Source organism: Ovis canadensis, chromosome 1 (assembly GCF_042477335.2).
Source record: "Ovis canadensis isolate MfBH-ARS-UI-01 breed Bighorn chromosome 1, ARS-UI_OviCan_v2, whole genome shotgun sequence".
In the NCBI taxonomy this organism is placed as follows: Eukaryota; Metazoa; Chordata; class Mammalia; order Artiodactyla; family Bovidae; genus Ovis; species Ovis canadensis.
In genome coordinates, this window is record NC_091245.1 from 6,042,244 (window position 1) to 6,065,256 (window position 23,013).

General features: G+C 50.3%; 1 protein-coding gene and 1 long non-coding RNA gene across 8 annotated transcripts in view; one reads left to right on the forward strand and one right to left on the reverse strand.

Annotated features, from left to right (window-relative positions):
• Positions 1–23,013, reverse strand: part of AGAP1 (ArfGAP with GTPase domain, ankyrin repeat and PH domain 1) — a 573,926-nt gene that overhangs the window by 284,664 nt on the left and 266,249 nt on the right. For all 6 annotated transcript variants that reach the window (XM_069584757.1, XM_069584767.1, XM_069584775.1 and 3 more), the window contains exons 7-8: positions 7,535–7,662; positions 5,776–5,931 (exon numbers count right to left, since the gene is read on the reverse strand). In XM_069584757.1, the coding sequence (XP_069440858.1) occupies positions 5,776–5,931; positions 7,535–7,662 (284 nt within the window). The remainder of the gene's footprint in view (positions 1–5,775; positions 5,932–7,534; positions 7,663–23,013) is intronic.
• On the forward strand, positions 1,228–15,730 carry LOC138437456 (uncharacterized). Of its 2 annotated transcripts, none has more exons than XR_011255967.1 (3): positions 1,228–1,397; positions 9,301–9,414; positions 10,329–11,725. It is a non-coding gene; the product is annotated as an uncharacterized lncRNA (long non-coding RNA). The 2 variants fall into 2 exon arrangements; XR_011255970.1 differs by lacking the exon at positions 10,329–11,725 and adding an exon at positions 12,613–15,730 and having other exon boundaries at positions 1,231–1,397.

The following is a 23,013-nucleotide window of genomic DNA, read 5'->3' on the forward strand; positions in this document are numbered from 1 at the left end:
CAGGCACTGTGCACTTGATTCTTTGGGATGCTAGAAGCTTGGAATGAGGTACCAGGAAACGGAACAAGTTACACACAGAAAGTTGTGGAAGAATGTAAAATGTAATGTTTAACCTTTGGGCTTGGTGGGAAATAAATAGAGATTTATCAATTCCTTGTCATGAACTTTAGTTAAAGAATTAGGGGCTCGCTTTTCTCTTTAATTAATTAACCATTTAATTAATAACCTGCGGTAAGAGCTATGTAACAGCTCTTACATGAGTTCTCTTTTCCCTGTGTCTCAGTTCATGAGAAACCTGGAATTTGAGGTTTCTATCTGTAAATGAGATTTGAAGCTCACAGGGATGACATTTAAAATTGTTTCAAATCAATAGAGACCACTAATGGTACTTTGGAATTTTGAGAATTCTGAATTTCTAAATATGGAAATCTGTCTTCATTATTCTCTATTAATCAGAATAATTAACAAAACAAACATTAAAAAAAAAATTAACATCTTCCTCAAGGCAGCACATCTGTCTCCATAGCCACTCTGTCGTCAGAGAATTCCAGATTCCACAGGAAGCATGATCAGGAACTAAACTCCACTTCTGATCACATACCCTGAGATGAATGAGGGGGAAACTGAGGGGAAACTTCCCCGCCAAAATGTAGCAGAAATTCCCGATTACTCTCACACTTGGGTGGAGAGAACCATCAAACTAAAGCTTCATGGACAGAGAGGTGATAGTTTGTTAGGCAGAAGGGTTTACTGTCTCTCCATCCTACAGTGACTTTTGGTATAGCAGTCTGTGATATATATCATAAAATGGAAATCCAACAGCCAAACTAAACCAAACCCGTTGGACATGAAATACCGCAGCACGCAGATTCCCAGGGAGGCCTCCTGTTACTTCTGCCAGCCCCGAGACTACACCACCCACAGCACAGCCTCACAATGCCACTCAAATGGCTCGGCGAAAGCGTCAGATCCAGAGCGGCCCTGGGTACCGCTGCTGGGGGTCCAGGAGTGAGTGTGCAAGGCACCCGCCTGGCACACCACCAGAACCCTAACAGCAGTTTATCACACCCAACACAGAAAGCCACGGGGAGCCGAGAGAGCGACCGCAGAGCCTCTGCACACAGCGAACGCAGCAGAAAGGAAGGCCAGGATAAACCTAATCACCCCCTCCGTCAGAGACACGTTCAGCTGCCCCTCGGTGATAAAGGAAGCTGTGAGGGGCACCCCACCAGCGGCCTGCTCCTGAGAACAAGGAGCAGCACGGCCAAGCGCCCTCGCTATCACACCGAGACCCGCCTTCCCGCCTCCAACCGATGAGGGAGTCCAAGACTGCTGGGGCACACTGTCAGAGGATCCTCGCTCCCTGCCCTGCAGAAGACAAAATACCATTCAAACAGGTCTATTTATACTATCAATTCTGCTGCCTTATTTTTTACAGAGAGTCTCTATGAACTGGGTAATGGCTTTTCACAATCTTTGGTTACTGGGTATGCTTGGCTCTGTTCTGGGGTGTCGGCATTATATGGCAAGCTTTGAGAAATAAGCATGTAAGTGCCATCAGGATTATAAATGGTCCACCAGACAATTTGCACACACGTAGAGGAGTGCGTTTAAGCCGTGGACGCAGATAACAGACACTGCATCCAAAGGGATGCCGATCCCCAGATGGGGGCGTTGGGGGGAGGGGGATGGATATTCTGGAGGTGCACTCTTCATCTATGACGGGGTTATTTCTAGCATAAGTAGCAGCAGCAGTGGCAGGGAAATGTGCGCAGTCTATGAGCTGCAGGGTGAGTACATGCATGTGTTTTTAAATTCCTGTATGTTTGAAAATACTTCCTAGTAAAATATTTGAACCACATGTTAATAAATCAGGGCTATGAAACTACTCATCCTAAGAACATATATTACAGAACCAGGAATTCGATGGATATAGCCTTTAAATATTTTTTTCGAAATATTTTTTTTTCAAAGAAATAAGCAAGATACGATATCATTCAGCTTTTTTATTAGTGACTGATGGCTCCTACTGCTAACAGAACACAAAACTTGCTACTAGAGGAGAAATCTGCAAGTTCATAGTCTTTCGTAAAAGGTGTGTGTGTGATTTATTTTTGCTCAGATTTTGGCTTATTTTTGCATGTGTGCGTATACAGACAGAAGCATCTGGGACTGAAGAATGTTAGCCCAGGGTGGCACACTACAGGTCACTTTATAAAATTTATAAGCACGGTGTTTGCAGACTGGTGTGTGTACTACTTAATTAATGCTGGCCTCTTTAGGAGGATTTCGTAAGTAAGGAAGATGAAGCTCCTTCATCTGGGCATTACCGTCCCAGCCTGAGTGGGTTTTCACTCACTAAGACTGGTCGATGTAAGGCACTTCCATCCTCCTAATACACATTTTTCAGTAAATACGCTTTTCGCTAATTGGAGCCAGTGATTACTAACAATCGCCAGGGATGAGGAGGCTATGACATTTTACATATTTAAGAATCGGAGCAAACCGGTAACAAGGAGAATCTAGTTTCTTAGTTGGCCACGATTTCAAAATCAATTTGCCTCTTGTCATTCCCTGGGTGACACTGACATCTAGTGGAGTTATCACTTCTGAGGTCTTCAGCGCGCAACGCCCACCCGTCACCATCGCCATCAGCGCCGGCGCTTTGTTCGGTGTCAAAGCTGGCAGTGATGAGGATGCAGGTTTTCAGTCTTCTCCTTCAACGCCATGATGCAAACCTGCCGTGAAGGTAGCTTCTTCACGACCCCAATTCCTGTTCCCACTAGTGACACAGTGCAATGGATTCAGCTTCTGAAAGGGTTTACTCTCAGGCCACTTTCCAACATGGAGAGACCAAGCCTCGATCCCGCCCTGGTTCACAGGCAGGCCCTCGCCTCCATCACCAGCTGCAGGAATTACGACATGATCAATGGGGATTTCCAGTCACCATAAGGATGGGTCTGCACTGGTTCTGGCCCTGCCCCACCCGGCGTGGACAGCTAGCCGCTGTCTGGGCACCTGGACTCGGTGTATACATGTGCGCGCGGCTCCAGCTGTGTGGGCGGAGGTCCCATCCCTTTGCTCTCCTCTGGGCAGGCAGCATCCCCATCCCCGTCCACCTCCTCTTGAACCCAGGTTGACTCTGACAACACCCACGCCTGATGGAAAACAAATCTGGCCGTGCAGACAGTGGCAGGGAAGGGCAGGCTTATCACCCGAGTTACTGTTCATCTGCTTCTTCCTGCCTCAAATGTGTCCCCCTTGGCAGGTACCCAGTGGGCAGGGCTCAGGACACTACTTTCTAGCACCTTTAGACCCCAGAGGTGCCCACATAGGTGTGGGATGGAATGTGCTGGAGCAGCCCCATTTCAAAGAGACTTCCCAGCTTCTCGCCTCTTGCCTTGAAGACAGACCAAAACCAATGACTGAGAAAGGTGACGCTGAGGAGGTGTCATGAGCCTGGGTATCCCATCCTCCCGCCTTGCCCTAGAAGAAGTGGCAAACACACAGAAGATGCCCTGACCCACGTTCCAGGGCCCCTCCTCCCCGCTATGCCGGTGTCCCGCTCACGGCCCACCCGCCCTCTCTGCGCCTTCAGCAGCGGGCTCCTCCTCAGGTCCATGGAGCCCTGGGTCGATCCACAGCCTGTTCTCCGAGGTGACCCCACCTCACCTGGAAGCCCCCACCTGGGTGTGCACACGTGTGACAGGTGGATGGATAAGCCACGAGTGCTGTTTAGGTGACTGCTGCTATTCTCAGCGTGTCTGAAGAAATTCCACAGTACAGCGTCTTGCAGTGGGTGCCTTTAAGCACATCAGGTATGTACCTGTATTTTGCACACACCTAAGCACCTCCCTCCCGATCTACAGTCACTTTTGTGTCACTCCATAACAGTGGGGTGGTGAGATAAAAATGAAAGCAAAGGACTCGTCGCCCCTACAGGGAATCTTCCTAACAACCTCTCTGCAACTACTGTTGTTTCCGGTTCAGAGAGGTTGAGCTCCTTGCCCAAGGTCACACAGCCCCAGGCAGTGGAGGCCAGGGCCTGAGCCTGTCTGATCCTCACTCTGGCCCTCCAACAGCAGCGCCTGCCAGAACTCTCACGGCATGGGGCAAGGAGCCAGGGAAGGGAATAGCTGTGAGGAGGGAGTGTGGGCTGTTGGCAGCAGACCTTGGCAACAAAGACCATCTGATGGGGAAACTGCCGTGGACATGGTGGAGAGGGCCAGGGGATCCGCTGTACCTGGCGCCCTCCTCCACCGTGGAGAACGCCATCTCTAGGGACTTCTGTGGCAGTCCAGTAATTAAGGTTCCGCACTTCCAATACAGGGGGCGCAGGTTTAAACCCTGTCCGGGGAACTAAGATGCCACATGCTGTGCCACCAAAACAACAAACAAAAAAACCCCGCCATCTCCAAATCAGGGCAGTGGATCAGATAACAGACTCATGGCCACCTCTGTAGAAGTCTCCTTTAGCTCGAGCCAGGAAATACTGAACTTCTTTGCACTGAAGTCAGTAATAATCAATCAAGAAAAAGCGTCAGTCATTCAGTCATGTCAGACACTTCGCGACCCCATGGACTGTAGCCCCTGCCAGGCTCCTCTGTCCATGGGATTCTCCAGGCAAGAATACTGGAGTGGGTTGCCATTCCCTTCTCCAGGGGATCTTCCCGACCCAGAGACCAACCAAGAGGAAAAATCACACGGCTGGAAACAGGGCACCCTGACGCTATATGCTAGAGTTGAGCAACTTTCTAAGACAAGTCAAATTTCCGTTTCTAAGACAAGACACTGGACACTGGAGACAACCTCTTTGTGCAGCTGGCCTGCGCACTGTGGAATGTTGAACGCCTCTGTGGCTGGCACCCAGACTAGAACTCTGCATGACCACGCCCAACCCCCACCCCCCAGAGCTGAGACAACTCAGACCTTCTCCAGAAACTGCTAAATTTCTGGCAGAGCAAAAGCATCTGGATGAGAAGCCTTGGTTTGAAAGCTTGTATAACTCATAATGCACAGACCTAGTCCCAGGAGGGAAAGTGTTCTTCTCAAGTCAAATGACTCCAGCCACGCATGGCAGTAGCTGTGCCCTGAGTTCTGAGTCTGGAGTTCTGGGCTCAGCTGCAAAGCCTTCTCCACCATTGATTGGTAATGCCTGCTGTGTTTAAGGGAATGGACAGGGTGGCCGCGGCTTTGTGTCCTCTGCTGTTAACGGGACAGCCCAACCGCTCAGGGAGCTTTTAAAAAACTACACACGCTTGATTCCCACTCACAGATTCCAAGCTCATAAACTTGAGCCCTGAGAGCTGATGTCCACCAGAGCCCTGCAAATGGTTCTGAAGAAAATTTCAAGGGCACAGGCTCGTGTCCATGAGCCTCTACGGACCCCGAGGAAGTTCTCAGGGATGCAGCCTAAGGAGCAGGGGGTTTGTCCACCTACAGGGCTCACACATCTCATCTCGAGGGCTGGATGCACATGCGTGGGGAATCCTGGCAGAGTCTGTATCTAACGGGAGACCAAGAGAGTCGCAGGACCAGGGACCCCTTTATCCAAACCCCTGGCTCTTCGTTTCTGACTCCCTGCAACTGAGCACGTCCCAGCTTGCTCAGCACCTGCACCTCGGCTTCCCACAATATTCTGAGACACCCACGGAACTCAGCGCCCTTCCTGCTTATTTGGTTCGGACATGACACCCATCCCTGACCACCTGGAGGCCAGAGGACCACTCGGTGACCTTCTCGGGACCCACGCTCCGAGCCCTGGGGGACACTCACAGTGAAGAGGTTGGACCGGCGCTTGGACTGCTTGCGGACTGGCGTGGGCGTGTTGGCCGCGGGCGGCACGTCGATGCGGAGCTCCTTCTGGCTGGTGCTCGGCGTGGACGGCACGGAGGAGGAGTAGTCGCTCAGGCTCCCGCCGCCGTTACTCGTCTGCAACGATCCGAAGCCAAGGCTGTGTTAGGGACCGCTCCGGGAGCCTCACTCACCACCTGTGTGGGACCGTAACCCACGGGCCAGCAAGTCACACGCAGCAGGTGCAGCCACACGGGTGGGCCAGCCTCTCCCACTGGCTGGTGGCATCGGCATGAAGGACGCTTGGTGTCCTTCTAGAAGAGAGCGATCAGCTCAGCGTCATTTCAGCTAAGAAAAGGGACTGAAGGCAGGGAAGTCTCTTTCGTTTAAATTTTCTTGAGAGTGAAAATGTAATTATTTTCTATTTCCTCTGAAAAAGGGAGGGACTGGTTGAACTGAGTGGTTTCCATGGTCCCTTCACTGCGCCAGATTTGAGGCACAAAGAGCAAAGTTGTGCCCCAGAGGACCAGAACTCACATTTTGAAAATGACCTCTTAGAGGGATAATCTGGAGACTGGGATTGACATATACACGCTACTATATATAAAAAAGATGACTAATAGGGACCTGCTACTTAGCACAAGGAATAATACTCAATACTCTGTAATGGCCTATCTGGAAAAAGAATCTGAGAGAAGGGACATATGTATCAATACATGTATAAACGACACTCTGCTGTACAGCAGAAACCAATGCAACACTGTAAATAAATATTCCCCCCCAAAAAAATTAGTTTTAAAAAAAGAAAATGACCTCTTGGAAATGTGGATGCATCTGGAAGATACTTCAAAATTCAGAGAGAATTACAGATGCCAGTGGTGGGGACGTTAACAGCCTTGATGGTACCTTGACAGTACCTTTGTAGGGCCCTACTGTAAACACACTTCCTTTCTCCTCAAGGAACCAAACAGAGGATGCCTAACCTTCTCACTAAATCTGTTTAAAAAGTTATCAACATAATACCTGTCTGAGAAATGTAAACTGAAGACAGGACAGCAGGCAAGGATAAGCCAACAGTTCCTCTCTGGGATTTTGGTTAGGTTCCTCAAAGTGACTTATATATGATTTGCTTCCAAATAGACAGCAAAATGTTCCAATAGAAAGATACTAGTGGGACTTCTCTGGCGGTCCAGAGCTTAAGTCCGGTGCAGGGGTGTAGGTTCAATCCTTCTTCGAGAAGCTAAGTTCCGACATGCACACACATGGCAAAAAACTCGCACCCCGCCCCCCCCCCCCCAAATATAAAACAGGGGAAGCATTATTGTAACATTCAACAAAGACTTAAAAAAAAAAAGTTACCAGTTTCCATAGGGCATAAGGGAAAAGCGGACTCTAACCCAGAACTGCTACCATCTTGAAGCATATTGTGGGATGAGCCAATAAGATTTACCTACAACTGCTCAGCCTACAAGCAGACGAGAACAAGGACCAACTCGGGGTCATTTAAATCAACAGCAGAGACAGCGTGGAGACGGAGCATTAAAGATTGATTCCCATAAAAACCACCGGGCCCCAGCAGCTTCTGAAGGAAAGGTTATGTCAGTTACAGACACGCTGTTATTTGCTAAGTTGAAACAAACAGGAAATCCACCTTGGAGCTGGCTGGGCACCCTCTTTGGCAGGCGGGTCCTCCCGGGTTCGCGCCTGCCTTCCAGCCCAGCCTCCCAGGGGCCCGACATACCTGGCTGATGTGCACGGCGGACACCTGTGCGGAGCAGACGGACGAGTGGCTGGGCGAGTTGGGGAGGGACTTGCAGGGACCTATGGACAGCTGCTGCTTCTTCCTCGTGGCAACAATCTTCTGGGCAACTGCGGGCAAGGAGACAGAGGAGGTCTCTGCGAGGCTGCTCTCCAAACCCAGGGCACATGGCAGAGGCCCAGGTCCGTCCCCATCACCCACTGTCCCCTGGGCCTACAGTTAACATAATTCCCGACTTTCAGTGGGGCACAGGACCACCAGGAGAGGCACACCACTCCCTGGGGCTTCCCCTGGTCCATCCTCCTGTCCCCCAGCTACATGTGGCCACATGACCAAGTTCTGGCCAATAGGATGTCAGCAGGAGGGTCACGCGGCAGCATCCCAGATGCACCCTCAAGAGAGATGCCTTTGGCCTATTTCTTCCTCATGACCTTTTCCTTCTGGCTGCATACAAGGCACATATGTTGGCTGCAGCCCTGGCAGTGACCTTGGGGGGGTGGAAGCCACACTTGATGGGACATGAGCCCTTGCCAGCCCTGTGCAGACTGCCTCAGAAGCTTTATAGGTAAGCCACAAAAAAATACACATCTATCTTGTTTAAATCATTCTAATGATTTTTCCCCCCAATTACTTGCAGCAAAAATCATCCTAAATAAGACAGGGGAATTTAAACCAAATCCTTTTGGAAACCAAAAAATCTATTTTATTTATCTTTTTTTTTTTTTTTTGCATAGCCTAAAGAATTACTCTCAACTCTACAAGCGACTGCATAGAATTATATTCAAGGACATGTAATTATCTCAAAGATTTTTTTTTTAATTTAAATATACAGCTACACACATTGAGAGTTTATCTTAATCAATACAAATCTAAATTCCACCAGTCATAACTTCTGGCAAATAGGCTGGCTGATAAAGCATACTAGATTTAATTGGAAAGGAAGTCAAGGATTAGAAAACTCTTCCTACACCAATAGGTGTCACTACAAGAGAGTAACTGCAGGTTTTATTTGAATAGATGTGTGTCTTTGGGGACGAGCTGTAATTAAGTTCAGTGATATTCAATCCTTGTCTTTGCCCAGAGAGTGGCTATTTTTAAAGACACCCATGCAAAGGAACACACACTGTCCCCAGCAGCAGGTTATGACACGGGAGCACACACAGTGGCCGCGGATCATTTCTTGTCCAAATGAATACAATGTTAATAAGGAGCTGATTTGTCCACAGCTTACGGCTTTCATGTAAATGAATGATAGTATAAATATGATTAAGTGAAAATGCAATATATAAAAAATGGCTCACAGAGATGAAACAGCAGCCTCATTAGTTACATCCCACCTCCGATAGGCCTCTTATCATCCTGAAAGGATGATATCAATTAATTTATCTTCCCATAGTGTATTGATCATAACCTTCATCAGCTAATCATGTTTAAATTACAGAGGAATATCGCAACACTTTGTCATTTCAAAGCCATTGGCGTATTGATCTGGGGTCTTTGAAGATGCACATCAGAATATTTCAAAAATCATTATGTGAACTCGAAACTAAAACCCAAGAACAGATTCCAGCACCTGCAAAGCAAGTGCTGTATAGGTGAGCTGAGATTCCGAGACCCGAAGTTAAATCACTCACATTCACGGTTGTCAGGGCGACTGCCAATCTACTTCCATTAAAAACACAAAAGTAAAAACCTCTTTTATTTTGATAATCAACTCTAATGCATTTCTATCCTCCTCCTGACCTCAGAGCTACTATGCAGTTGGATGGCCATACAGGATTGCATCTTCAGTCTCATGGAAAAGCATGAACGTCAGAATTAAGCAGGGCAAGACTATTTGGACAACTCTATAGACATTCTCGGTAAGTGTTCTATACTCTAAGGGGGAGAGTTGAGAAACTTTCTAAAACAAGTCAAATACATTACTAAAATCCTCATTTTATGACACTCCGAATGGAAAAGAATTTTCTCTCCTCCCCACACGGAGGCTAGAAAGAGCAAGTCCACGGGCAGAGAGAACCTTTACTCATTAAGACTCCCACATGGGGACCAAAAGGGCCGTGCAAAGCATCAACCACACGCTAAGTACTAAGGTTCTTCTGTCCATGGAATTACTGCTTCGCCACATTTATAACAGAATATGAAGTCACAGCCTCTAAGAACTCACAGCATTCTTTTAAGCCTAACTAGAACTTTAATCCTATTTATTTCGCCACTATTTTTATGTCTACCCACAAATGGAAGCAAGGAAGTGAGTTACAAATATTTGGTACTAAAATACATATCCTGCATCAGAAATACAGGATAACCCATAACAGGGGGGGACACTTCGTCGGGGGCAATGGGAGTGTCTGACTCAAGGAGGACGAGGAGACACAGTGACTGTTCTGTAAGGCTGAGCCACCTTCTTTTTCACAGTGAAAAGCCTCCTGCCCACTGTGGCCACAGAGCTGGGCTGGGCCGTGTGCGTGGATGAGGCGCTCTCCCCAGTAGCAGCTCAAGGGAAGTGGGGTCCCAGAGCAGGGAGGCTCTGTTCTGTAACTATAGTCATCAACTGCGCCTGCTGTCCAGAACATTTAAAGGTCAGTCGACTTAAAACATGAATCTTACTTACCCCTCAGATTACACTGGCTGGGCAATCTTTAGAATCACTGAGTTTTTGCCAGCATTTAATCACTCCACAAGTGAATGTTACATATTTTATATAAATACATGCAGTTCAGTTCAGTTCAGTCACTCAGTCATGTCCAACTCTTTGTGACCCCATGAATCGCAGCACGCCAGGCCTCCCTGTCCATCACCATCTCCCGGAGTTCACTCAGACTCACGTCCATCGAGTCAGTGATGCCATCCAGCCATCTCATCCTCGGTCGTCCCCTTCTCCTCCTGCCCCCAATTCCTCCCAGCATCAGAGTCTTTTCCAGTGAGTCAACTCTTCACATGAGGTGGCCAAAGTACTGGAGTCTCAGCTTTAGCATCATTCCTTCCAAAGAAATCCCAAGGTTGATCTCCTTCAGAAAGGACTGGTTGGATCTCCTTGCAGTCCAAGGGATTCTCAAGAGTCTTCTCCAACACCACAGTTCAAAAGCATCCATTCTTCGGCGCTCAGCCTTCTTCACAGTCCAACTCTCACATCCATACATGACCACAGGAAAAACCATAGCCTTGACTAGACGGACCTTAGTCGGCAAAATAATGTCTCTGCTTTCGAATATACTATCTAGGTTGGTCATAACTTTTCTTCCAAGGAGTAAGCGTCTTTTAATTTCATGGCTGCAGTCACCATCTGCAGTGATTTTGGAGCCAAAAAAATAAAGTCTGACACTGTTTCCCCATCTGTTTCCCATGAAGTGATGGGACTGGATGCGATGATCTTCGTTTTCTGAATGTTGAGCTTTAAGCCAACTTTTTCGCTCTCCTCTTTCACTTTCATCAAGAGGCTTTTTAGCTCCTCTTCACTTTCTGCCATAAGGGTGGTGTCATCTGCAGATCTGAGGGTATTGATATTTCTCCCGGCAATCTTGACTCCAGCCTGTGTTTCGTCCAGTCCAGCGTTTCTCATGATGTAATGAATGAATAAAACAGAAGCTCAGTCACTTGAGCTGACTTAAAAGGATCTGGACTCTTGATCATCAAGCTGTGATGTTTCGCCAGTTTTGGTGCCATGCTTTTATATAAAGCTGCCACAGGAGCTAAGCCCAAGTCTGAACTGCTGTCGAGGGCAGACCCTGAAAACGTCTGCTCCTTTTCCAGGTGGTGTTGCTGTTCAGTTGCTGAGCCGTGTCTGACTCTCTGCGACTGCATGCACAGCAGCACGGCACCAGACGCTAACCAGTTTCATTAACCTGGTATTCTGACAGTAGTGCTTGGCTCTGTCTGAAAAGTCGCTTCCTAGGGACTAATACACAACGTGATAAACATAATCAACACTGCTCTTGTTACAGATGAAAGTTATTAACAGAGTAAATTCAAGAAGCTCTCATCAAAGGAAGATATGTTTCCATTTCTTTAATTTTTTATCTATATGAGATGGTGGATGTTCACTAAACTTACTGTGATATCGTTTCATGATGCAAGTTGAATCACTGCACCATGCACCTTATATGGTGTGTCAGTTACAGCTCAGTAAAACTGGAAGGGAAAAAATATTAAATACACTCAAATATAAACAAATGAGTGAATAAGTATCATTCCCTCCACAATTTTGAAGTTTTATTTGGGTGATAGATACCCTTTAAATGTAGCCATAATCTCACTTTAGAAACTTCAAAAATAAGGAAGCAACTTTCACGGCCTGGGAGAGGCCTGAGTGGCTTACTGGGGGCTGGCAGTGGCCCCTTCTCCACCTGCGTGATGACCTTGAGATCTTTATTTTTCAGTTGTGCCCTTGATTAAACTTTCATAAATATATTTCCCTTCTTCAGTTAAAAAGAAGTCGATTCAAGAACTGAAGCAAGCAGAAAAAGCGAGTTATACACTTACTTTCTCCACAGATTTTGAATTTTCTGTTGGAGAGATGATAAATGACACCCTTTAATTAGTGTGTAAAAATAAGGCTCTCGGATAGCTCCCAAATAAGACCTCGTTAAAACCTGGCCTAATGCCCAATTTCTGCTTCTCCTGGTTCTCAAATCATTCGCACTGAAGGAGGAGCAGAAAGAATGAGTCTGGTCCCCTCAAGGGAGTCAGGTCCACCGCTCACCAGGATCTGGGGGGGGCATCCTCCTCTCCTCCCCCCTCCCCCTTCTCTCCCTCCCCCACCACCTTTGACCCTTACACCTGAACAACGGGCCAGGAGGTCGTGCATCCTGTCCACTGCTGTTTAGTCCCTAAATCATCTCTGACTCTGCAGCCCCGTGGACTGTAGCCTGCCAGGCTCCTCTGTCCATGGGATTCTCCAGGCAAGAATACTGGAGTGGGTGGCCATTTCCCTTCTCCAGGGGATCTTCCCGACCCAGGGACAGAACCTGGGTCTCCTGCATTGGCAGGAGGATTCTTTGCCGCTGGGTCACCAGGGAAGCCCTGAACATCTTATCTACTAACCCATTTAACCCTCACAGTCCCATGTCGCAGATGGGGAAAACGAGGCGGGGGAGCCATCGGCAGATCAGGGGTGCAGACGCAGCCTGTCTGCCTCCAGGAGTGCTCGCAACACCGCCCCGCCAGACCCCGGCGCTCCCAGGACAGGCCTGTGTACCCTTCTGCCCGCACAGACTCTCCCTGACGCCCCCTCCCTTGTGCTGACCACCGCAACCCGGCTTCCGTCTCTGTGCCCTTGGTTGGAACCTGCCATTGCCAAGGTTGCTGGTGACCAGCTGGAGGCCTGGTCACCTCCTGCTTGACCTCTGGGCAGCCCTGGGCACCACTGACTGCTCCTCCTCCCCTGACACCGACTCTCGAGGGCTCCTCTCTGGCAGAACCTCTCGCGCAGTCTCCTTTGATGGATGTTGGGTGCTTCGAGGCTTCCTTCTTCGGCCGTTTTCTCTTCCGGCCAAGGGCTCCCGAATCCACGCAGCCTTGCTCCGCGTCCTTCCTGCTCTGGGGACTGTGGATCCAACGACTGACTCCACACCCCCAGCTCTGGATGCACCCTGACGTCCACGTGCCCAGCCTGGGTCTCACGCCATCTCCCAGCTCTAACTGGACCATCACTTGCGACGCCAGGGCAGGGACAGAGGAGGCGGAAGAGATGGATTCTTCCACCGGAATTTCTCATAAATTCATTTTCATGACCACTGCTTGGACCCTACCTCCACCCACCTGTGGCCGACTCCTCAGGCGGCCTCCAAGGCCGTCCCCCATCACTGCCGTCTCCAGCATTACTGCCGCCTCCAGCATTACTGCCGCCCACAGAACACGCTGCAGGCGGCCTCGTGAGGCTCTCCCCTGCCCGCTTCCACTAATAGGCCTAAGACACGCCCCGTGACCACACCGATGTCAGAGCTGAAAGTTCTCAGCAAAACAGGGCTCTTCCACGTGGAGGAGCGGGGGGCTCTCCACTCCCGTTATTACTTCCCACTGAGCCAGGAACCCACAGCCCCACCTCTTTTGACCTCTTCCCAAGCCCTCCTGCGAAGGCCCGACCCACTTAAGTGACTGAAGTGGCCGCCAGCTTGGGACAGGCTGTCCCTTCTCCACCCCTGCAATCGGGAGCCGTGTGCTTGGAGCTTGGGGGCAAGGCGAGAGCTCCCCCGCTGGCTGGAACCAAGTCAGTCTGGTTCTGGTTTTCACAGAAGAAAACCCAGATAAGCGTTATTGCCTGGTACAGCTTTACCCATAACAAGGAATCATCTGACCCTAGGGGATCTTACCTCTTAATTGGCTCAGAACCCCAGAGGGGACAAGAGGCAATCCCAACTCGACGCGACCACCTTCCAGCCTCGCGGCCACTGCCATGCCAGACAGAACCCACCACACCTCCCACAACACGCTACACAAGCGGGCACCACGGCCCAGACCTCACAGTCAGCTCCTCCTCAGAATGCGTACCATGAGCGTCACCTCTCCTAGGTAAGCTGTCCTCTCTAAGCATGAGGTTCCTCCAGGGGGACCCTGCACCCCAAATGCCCACAGGTGTTAGTGTTTTACCCGGGCCTTGACTGAGCACCAATGCATGTTTACACACACAGACACACACGCACACACACACACACACACAGGGGCACAGCAGTCAGGGCCATGCTGAAGGTTGCAATTCTAGTTCTCAGCCCTGAATCCCTAGTGTCTGGGCATAGGAACTGCTCCTCCCCAACCAACACGTGATCACTCACACCAGGTCCTGGCCTCAAGCTCTCTACTTACTGGACGAGGTCCCTGGCCAGGGGTGCCTCTAACACTCCCCTTGAACGGCACCACCCGATGTCTGCAACATCCATAGTGAAGCACTAATTCAGTTCAGTAGCTCAGTCGTGTCCGACTCTTTGCGATCTCATGGACTGCAGCACGCCATGCCTCCCTGTCCATCACCAACTCCCGGAGCCTACCCAAACTCATGTCCATTGAGTCGGTGATGCCATCCAACCATCTCATCCTCTGTCGTCCCCTTCTCCTCCTGCCCTCCATCTTTCCCAGCATCAGGGACTTTTCAAATGAGTCAGCTCGTCGGCCAAAGGATTGGAGTTTCAGCTTCAACATCAGTCCTTCCAATGAACACTCAGGACTGATTTCCTTTGGGATAGACTGGTTGGATCTCCTTGCAGTCCAAGGCATTCTCGAGAGTCTTCTCCAACACCACAGTTAAGCACTTAAGCTTTTTAAAATTTCATTAGCCATGATGACATTTTTGGCATAGTTCAGTGAGTGTTAGCAAATGTAATCCACAAGATATCTTCTCTCCTTTGAATGATTTACCGGAATCGATCAATTAACAGGAATGTTGGAAGCACCAACTTGGGGCCCAGAGAAGGAAGGGAAGGCAGGGGACAGGTGTATGACCTGGTCTCTCACCTCTCGGAGCTCCAAGCCGGGAGCAATGTCCTTGGCACCTCAACCAGAGCTCCAAGGTTCCAGTGGAGACAGGAGCACTGAGAACCGCTCAAACACTGGGCTGGGCGGCCCCTCTTGCCCCATCCATTCTTCACTCTACTTACGAGATCCTACAACCCCACCAGCTCCCTGTCCAGGTCCCAGGGGAACAGTGGCTTCTCCATCAGGCAACCCCCTCACCTGCCTTTCCCCAGTTCCCCAAGTGTGCAGGAGACTTAACTCTTCAACCAAGTGGGTAAGGCTCTGCTCTCGGATGTCCCCCACCACCACCCTGTGAGCAACGTCAGCTCCCGCGGTGTGGACACTGCTGTAGGAGCAGTGTGGCCCCCGTTTTTGGGCTGCGCTGGGGAGCGGGTGAGTCCGGGGCCCGGGGGAGCCGGGGGCCGCAGCCCAGCACAGCACTGCACGAGCAGGAATGGCTGACCGACATCCCGGAGCCGCCGTCGGGTGCGACTGGAGACCGAGTATGAACCCGGCCAAACCTGAGCAAGGGGGCGGTCTTCGGCTACTGGGAAAAGTTGGACAAGGCTGTGGAGACCAGGAAGGGTGAGAGCGCTGAGTGAACAATGTTAGATGGGAACTGAAGTATGAACGATACATCTCTTACGGGACTGTTTCAATGTTTATAACAGGCACGCTTATAAAAACCAACTAGCGTGAGATTATCCTTCAATTAAAAAATTGTTTTAAAAATCAGTGTGAGACTCTAATTTTTACTCCGCAAAAATATTTCAAAAGCACAGTTTGAGGTTGGGGGTTCATTGCTGTTGTTGTTCAGTAGCTCAGTCATGTCTGCCTCTTTGTGACCCCATGGGGTGCAGCATGCCAGGCTTCCCCGTCCTTCACCATTTCTCAGAGCTGGCTCAGATTCTTGTCCTTCGAGTCGGCGATGCCATCCAGCCACTTCATCCTCTGCCTTCCCCTTCTCCTCTTGCCCTCAGTCTTTCCCAGCTTCAGGGTCTTTTCCAATGAGTCAGCTCTTTGCATCAGGTGGCCAAAGTACTGGAGCTTCAGCTTCAGCATCAGTCCTTCCAATGAATATTTGGGGTTGATTTTCTTTAGGATTGACTGGTTTGATTTACTTGCATTCCAAGGGACTCTCAAGAGTCTTCTCCAGCACCACAGTTGAAAAGCATCAATTCTTTGGTCCTGCTTACAGGGATACTCCCCAGACTTCATAAGAACAGGCCAGACTTATGTGAGTTTTGGGGCTGATTCTGTCTCAGTTTTGTGGTGCAGAAGTTCGTCTGAACCACACCTTCATGCAAGAGCCAGACTGAAAGGGAAAGTGAGTCGCTCAGTTGTGTCCGACTCTCTGTGACCCCACGGACTGTAGCCCACCAGGCTTCTCTGTCCATGGGATTTTCCAGGCAAGAGTACTGGAGTGGGGTGCCATTTCCTTCTCCAGGGGATATTCCTGACCCAGGGATCGAACCCAGGTCGCCCGCCTTGCAGGCAGACGCTTCACCCTCTGAGCCATCAGGGAACCACACCTTCATGCAAGAGCCAGACTGAAGTAAAACAGAAATATCTCGGGAAGAGGTGCTCTTAATCCAGGCCTCAGAATTCCCTGAGACAAAGACCACTGATCATGAGCTCACGACAAAAATAAACTTAGAAGTGAAGTCACAGGATACGTGAGCAGACAAGGCACAAGGAAGGCTGACTGAGCATAGACAACAAACAGCAAATCCAAACCTGCCGACACAGTGATGGGCTTGTGGGGGAGGAACAAGACAGCAGGAACGCAGCCCTTCTGCTGCTCTGCATCTAGGATCAGCGTCGCCATCTTTCTAAAGTCCACATATATCCATTAACATGCAGAACTGGTGTTTCTGACTTGCTTCACTCTGCATAACAGGCTCCAGTTTCATGCACCTCATTAGAGCTGACTCCAGTGTATCCCTTTTTTAGAGCTGAGTAACGCCCCATTGTGCATGCGCCACGGCTTCCTCATCCACTCGTCTTCTGACGGGGGGACACATGTGTGCCCGTGGCAGACTCATTCTCTGGCACTCCGTCTTCCTTATGGTCCAACTCTCACATCTGTACGTAAACGCTGGAAATCCCATAGTTTTGACTAGATGGACCTTTGTCAGCAAAGTGATGTCTCTGCTTTTTAATACGCTGTCTAGGTTGGTCATAGCTTTCCTTCCAAGGAGCAAGTGTCTTTTAATTTCATAGCTGCAGTTTATGCCATTGTCTTATTTCTATCTTTGGTGCTACCACCCAGAGGTAACATTGACTGCCTTTGCATTGAAAGGCTCTTCTGTTAGAACCTTGGAGGGCTTACCAGGCAAATTCTGAACAAATAATGAAAACCACCAGGGGTTGTAAATTTTCCAGTAACAAATAAAAGGTCTCCTAATGTCTCAACTCAGTTTTAAATTACAGTTTGAGGGGTCATTAAACGATCCTGTTAATTAAGTAGAAATTAATTACCAAATTATCCGTGTAGTTCTGAATTTGTGACTTAGGAATTTAAAAAAAGTTCGAAGTGAAATTTTTCTCAACTCTCAAAGTTAATGAACGTTGAAGGGGGGTATTCTGTGTTGTTGGTAATCCTATCCCCATCCCCTAGATGAGTTTTCATCTAATCTAAGTTTTAAGTATAGAGGAAGCTATGCCAGAAAAACCAGCAAAAGGAAAAAGAGAGAGGGAGGTGGGGAGTGCGGAAGGAGCTACCTCGAAGGCCTCTTGGGCTGTGTGATGCCTGGTGACAACTAGTGAACCACAGGGACCCACAGCCGTGCCTGGCCCACACACCTCTGGAAATCCTACCACACTTGCTGCCAGCTGGCAAGACAGTCAGCTCATGTTCTAAGATGATGGGCCAGCTTCACGGGCCTCCAGACACCTCTGGAAACACTAGAGAGGATGCTTCGCTTACTTTCCAAGGTCAATGCATACCTGACCTTCAACCACTGCTCCCCATCCGGGTCAACAAATGAAATGATGGCTCACCAGTGGGGATGGAGTGGGGACGTCAAGAGGAGGGAGGCAGAGAAGCAACTTGGAAGGGAAAATGGAAACACAGGGGTAAGAATCCCGTATGCAAAGAAGAGTGACGTGTGTAGACCGGGTCCTTCAGACAACAGGGGCCACCGAAACTATTTGTGGGCAAGTGACGAGAACCACGCTTTGAAAGGACACCCGGTCCACGTGGTTTAGAAGAGGCAGGTGACTTCTATCTGGGCAGTGGAGACAGGAAGCACATGGGGTGGGAGTGGACATGATGAGGGGTGGCGTAGGGGGCTGTGACCGAGCCGCCACGGTCTTCACTCAGGACGCCGGCTCCGGGACAGTCTGGTTTGATAGCTACCCTTGGTGCGTAGTCGCTCAGTCCTGTCCGACTCTTTGTGACCCCATGGACTGTAGCCCACCAGGCTCCTCTGTCCATGGGATTTTCCAGGCAAGAATGCTGGAGTGGATTGCCATTTCCTTCTCCAGGTGATCTTGCCTACCCAGGCGCCTCCTGCACCGTCAGGTGGATTCCTTACCACTGAGCCACCAGGGAGGCCTGTCTACCCTTACTCAAGATTAATATTTTCAAGGGAGTTTGAATTCTAGGCTGATTACACATCATTTGATGATTCGAAGTGGCCAAAAGGTGTTCTTCTAAGGGGATGTGAGCTCAGGGATGTAACGTCAGCTAAACGCCCAGAGTTTAAAAACGTTCAGAGCAGGTTTGGACATTTAACCTCTTCTAAGGTATAGTTCCTAAATCTGAGTTTGCCGACCTTCCTTAGGGAGACCAGCGCTCCTGTTCTTTGCTGTGTGTTCGATCTTCCTGTCGGCAGAGTGACCCACCAGGAGAAAGTCATCACCCCTGTTCTAGCAGAGCTTTCAGCGTTTGTGCCACTACCTCTAAAACCACCAACCGCTCTGTCTGGAGCCAACTTGACCCCTTCCAAAGCATCCTTCGCACGGACACCTTGCGTGTGACCTCAGTCGCTCAGCTGTGTCTGACTCTTTGCCACCCCATGGACCGTAGCCCGTCAGGCTCCTCTGTCCATGAGCTTCTCCAGGCAAGAACCCTGGAGTGGGTTGCCATTTCCTCCTCCAACAGATACATTATCACTCTAAAAACAGGCCTGGCCTGATCATGTCCATGTTTGAACAGAACAAACTATAAAGCCTCAGAACAGTTTTCTAATTATAACAAGTATTATTAGGGAAGGAAACATTCCCTGTGACTGAACAGATCATAAAACAAATACAGGGGTGTAGGGGAAAAAAAAAAACGCTCTCCTATGCTTTGCTTTTTGGTTCCTTGTCAGTGAAAACCTAGCAAGAACCTCTGCCAGGAGCCCCTGTGCCCCGAGCGAGTCTTCAAGAGAAAGAGTTTGGTGGTGGACATCCTTTGATGACTTACCCTGTGGACCTCAGCACAAAATATGTCATTTCTATGACACTTTATAAAAAACCATTTTAGACCGGACACTTTATTGAAAAAAACAAAAACCTTTAGACCAAGATCAGTTCAGTTCAGTTCAGTTGCTCAGTCATATCCAGCTCTTTGCGACCCCATGAATCGCAGCACGCCAGGCCTCCCTGTCCATCACCATCTCCCGGAGTTCACTCAAACTCACATCCATCAAGTCAGTGATGCCATCCAGCCATCTCATCATCATCTGTCGTCCCCTTTTCCTCCTGCCCCCAATCCCTCCCAGCAAGATAGGTCTTGGTAAAAAAAAAAAAGTCAAACTTGCTTTAATTTCTTCTGGTGAAGCTTTCAGGCTTCCCATGAAGTAATGAAGTCTGAATTCCTAATCTGAGATTCTGTTCTTGTCTGTATTCTTTTTATCTCGTTGTATTAAAACAAATTTATCTTCATTTATGTCGCAATTACCTATTAGGGTTGTTAATTTGCTGGAAATGAAGCTATTGTTTAATTGCTCCTATTAATCGGGGGATTTAAATGCCGACTGTAATAAACAGTTACCTTCAGGACGGAGCAAAGTCATGGCTCCTGACATTAATTTCACAATTTCACAACGAGGGGAAATTTCTACCGTGTCCCCGGCAGCTGGATTTCCCCTGTCCTCACAGATCATGCAAGAACATAACATTTTTAGAAACTCAAACTGAAATAAATATGGTCTATGCAGGGTGTTTTACACGTGTATCCAAGTCTGATGTAAAGTTATTATTTGTGACAAGGGGGACATCAAATCATCCCGTTGGACACCACATCCCACTTTTTCGCGTTTCTTCAGAGCACACTGTCCCTTAAAACCAAGCCCCAAAGTGGAGCTGCCAACAGCAAGCTTTGGGTCCCAAGTGCCCCGGGTGCTGGTCTAGGGGGCAGTGGGCCGCAGGACGCTGACTGCCTGCTGGGATTCTAGGCCCCGAAGGACACAGGATCCCCATGTCCACACCCAGAGGACTACGAACATTCACTTTATAGACAATGTTTCAACACACCCAACACCATGCTGCCAAATGTCCTGCAGCTGGTTTTGCCCGCGGCCAGTCTGCCCGGGGCTGGAATCAGCATTTCTCCGCTAGAAAGAAGGCAGGTATGGCTCACAGCCCCGCCTGGACTGCCCCCAGCTTTGCAGCACCAGCTCCAGCGGGCCCATGTGCCCTCAGAATGCCCAGCAGATGGTCCGTTCGGGACATGCTGACGTGCTCTGCTGACACCGAGGAATCCTCCAGCCCCTCCGCCCACTCTCCCTCCCCTGGGGACCGTGAGCTGGGATTCCAGGCTCCGAAGGACACAGGTCCTTCTCCAGCCGCTGACCCCCCGGCGCCCTCCTCCACGTCCTTCACCATGTCACCCCTCCATCACCGTGCGGACTCCGGATTCCCCCATCCGGGTGTGGAAGGGACACGCGCCCACCCCGCATCTGGCACAAATCCGACGCCTGGAGAACACCTGGAGGATCAGGGGCCCCTCGTGGGGACGGGCTCAGGCTCGTCCAGCACACACATGAGCCACTCCAGTTTCCAGAGGGTCCAAAGAAAACGGGCACCGGAGGCCGGAGGGGTGACTTGGCAGGAATGCAGGGCAGGGAGAGACACCTGGCTCGCCCCCTGACCCTGCCACGCAGCGGGCACGAGGACACCACCTGCCAGTGCACGCGGGGGCGGCTTCCATGCCGGTGACCCGGGCGGTCCCGGGACACGCTCGGTCCTCGCACGGGCCTGCCCGGGGCCGGCTTTCCCCTTCCATGGGTCACAGGTGGCGACCCCCTCTGCTCTTTGGCCCGCCTGGCTCCCGGTCTACTCTTCCATCGCATCTTGGAGCAGCTAGACGCGCCAGGCTGCCTGCTGGACGGGGAGATGCGTGCCGGTCGCCCCAGTGAAGGAGCGGACGGCCCTGCTGAGGGCGCCCTTCGGAAGAGACAGTCACAGGGCCTCCGTGCCTCCGTTCACGGAGGTCTCCCAGGAGAAGGGCTCGCCAGTCTCGGCCAAGAACCCGCACACCTCTCTCTTCCTCAAGCTCGCCGTTTCAGGTTGAGCGCTCGCTGTCTTCCCTGATACGTGTGTCAGACATGGGCGCTGCCGCTGGGGCCCAACAGTGCCCGGAAAGGAGGCGTGTGCTGGTGACAAAGCGGGAACAGCTCCCAGGAGGGAAACGCTGACGGATCAGGAACGCATCACACAGACACGGAGGAAATCGTCAAAAGCAGGGACGATTTAGGGGACAGAGGGGCTGGGGAGCAAAATAAATTAGGAGTCTGGGATTAACAGATACACACAACTATTCGTAGAACAGATAATCCACGAGGAACTCCTGTATGGCCGAGGGAACGCTACTGATGGGCTTTGCAATAATCTGTGCGGGAAGAGAGCCTGGAGAAGAGTGTGCCCATGTGGCTGAACTGCTCTCTGTACGCCTGAAACTAACACAGTACTGTGAATCAACCGTGTGTGTGCGTGCTCAGTTGCTCAGTGGTATCCAGCTCTGCAACCTCAGGGACCGTAGCCCGCCAGGCTCCTCCGTCCATGGGCCTTCCCGGCAGGAATGCTGGAGTGGGTAGCCATGTCCTCCTCCAGGGGATCTTCCTGACCCAGGGACCGAACCCACGACTCCCGTGTCTCCTGCACTGGCAGGTGGATTCTTTACCGCTGAGCCATACATCAACTATACTTCCTCTTGAAAAATTAAAAAATGTTAAAAGGCAGGAAAAATCGGGACGCATGACCGCAGTGATTACAGGAGCACAAAACGTGTCAAAGTGCCCTGCCTGAAAAATCAGCGACGATCACCACCAGACAAGGGCAGGGCCTGATGAAAAGGACAGTGTGTGTGTGTGTGTCCCTAGAAGTTGCAGCAAAGGGTGCAGGTGTGCCTAAAAATCAGCGACGATCACCACCAGGCGAGCGCGGGGCCTGATGAAAAGGACAGTGTGCGTGTGTGTGTGTGTGTGTGTGTGTGATGAAAAGGAGTGTGTGTGTGTGTGCGTGATGAAAAGGACAGTGTGTGTGTATGTGTGTGTGTGTGTCCCTAGAAGTTGCAGCAAAGGGTGCAGGTGTGCCTAAAAATCAGCGACGATCACCACCAGGCGAGGGCAGGGCCTGATGAAAAGGACAGTGTGCGTGTGTGTGTGCGTGTGTGTGTGTGCGTGTGTGTGTGTGATGAAAAGGACAGTGTGTGTGTGTGTGCGTGTGTGTGTGTGTCCCTAGAAGTTGCAGCAAAGGGTGCAGGTGTGCCTGAAAAATCAGCGACGATCACCACCAGACGAGGGCAGGGCCTGATGAAAAGGACAGTGTGTGTGTGTGTGTGTGTGTGTGTGATGAAAAGGACAGTGTGTGTGTGTGTGTGTGTGTGTGTGTGTGTCCCTAGAAGTTGCAGCAAAGGGTGCAGGTGTGCCTAGTGGCTCACGCCTGAGGCAGGAGAAGATGAGCACTTTTCTCAGACTCACAGAAGCCAGGAGCAGGCGGCTGCTGCTGGCCGTGGGGTCTGAACATCACCAAAGGGAGATGCCCGGGGTGGGAGCTGGTACTCCTGACAGGCGCAGAGACCT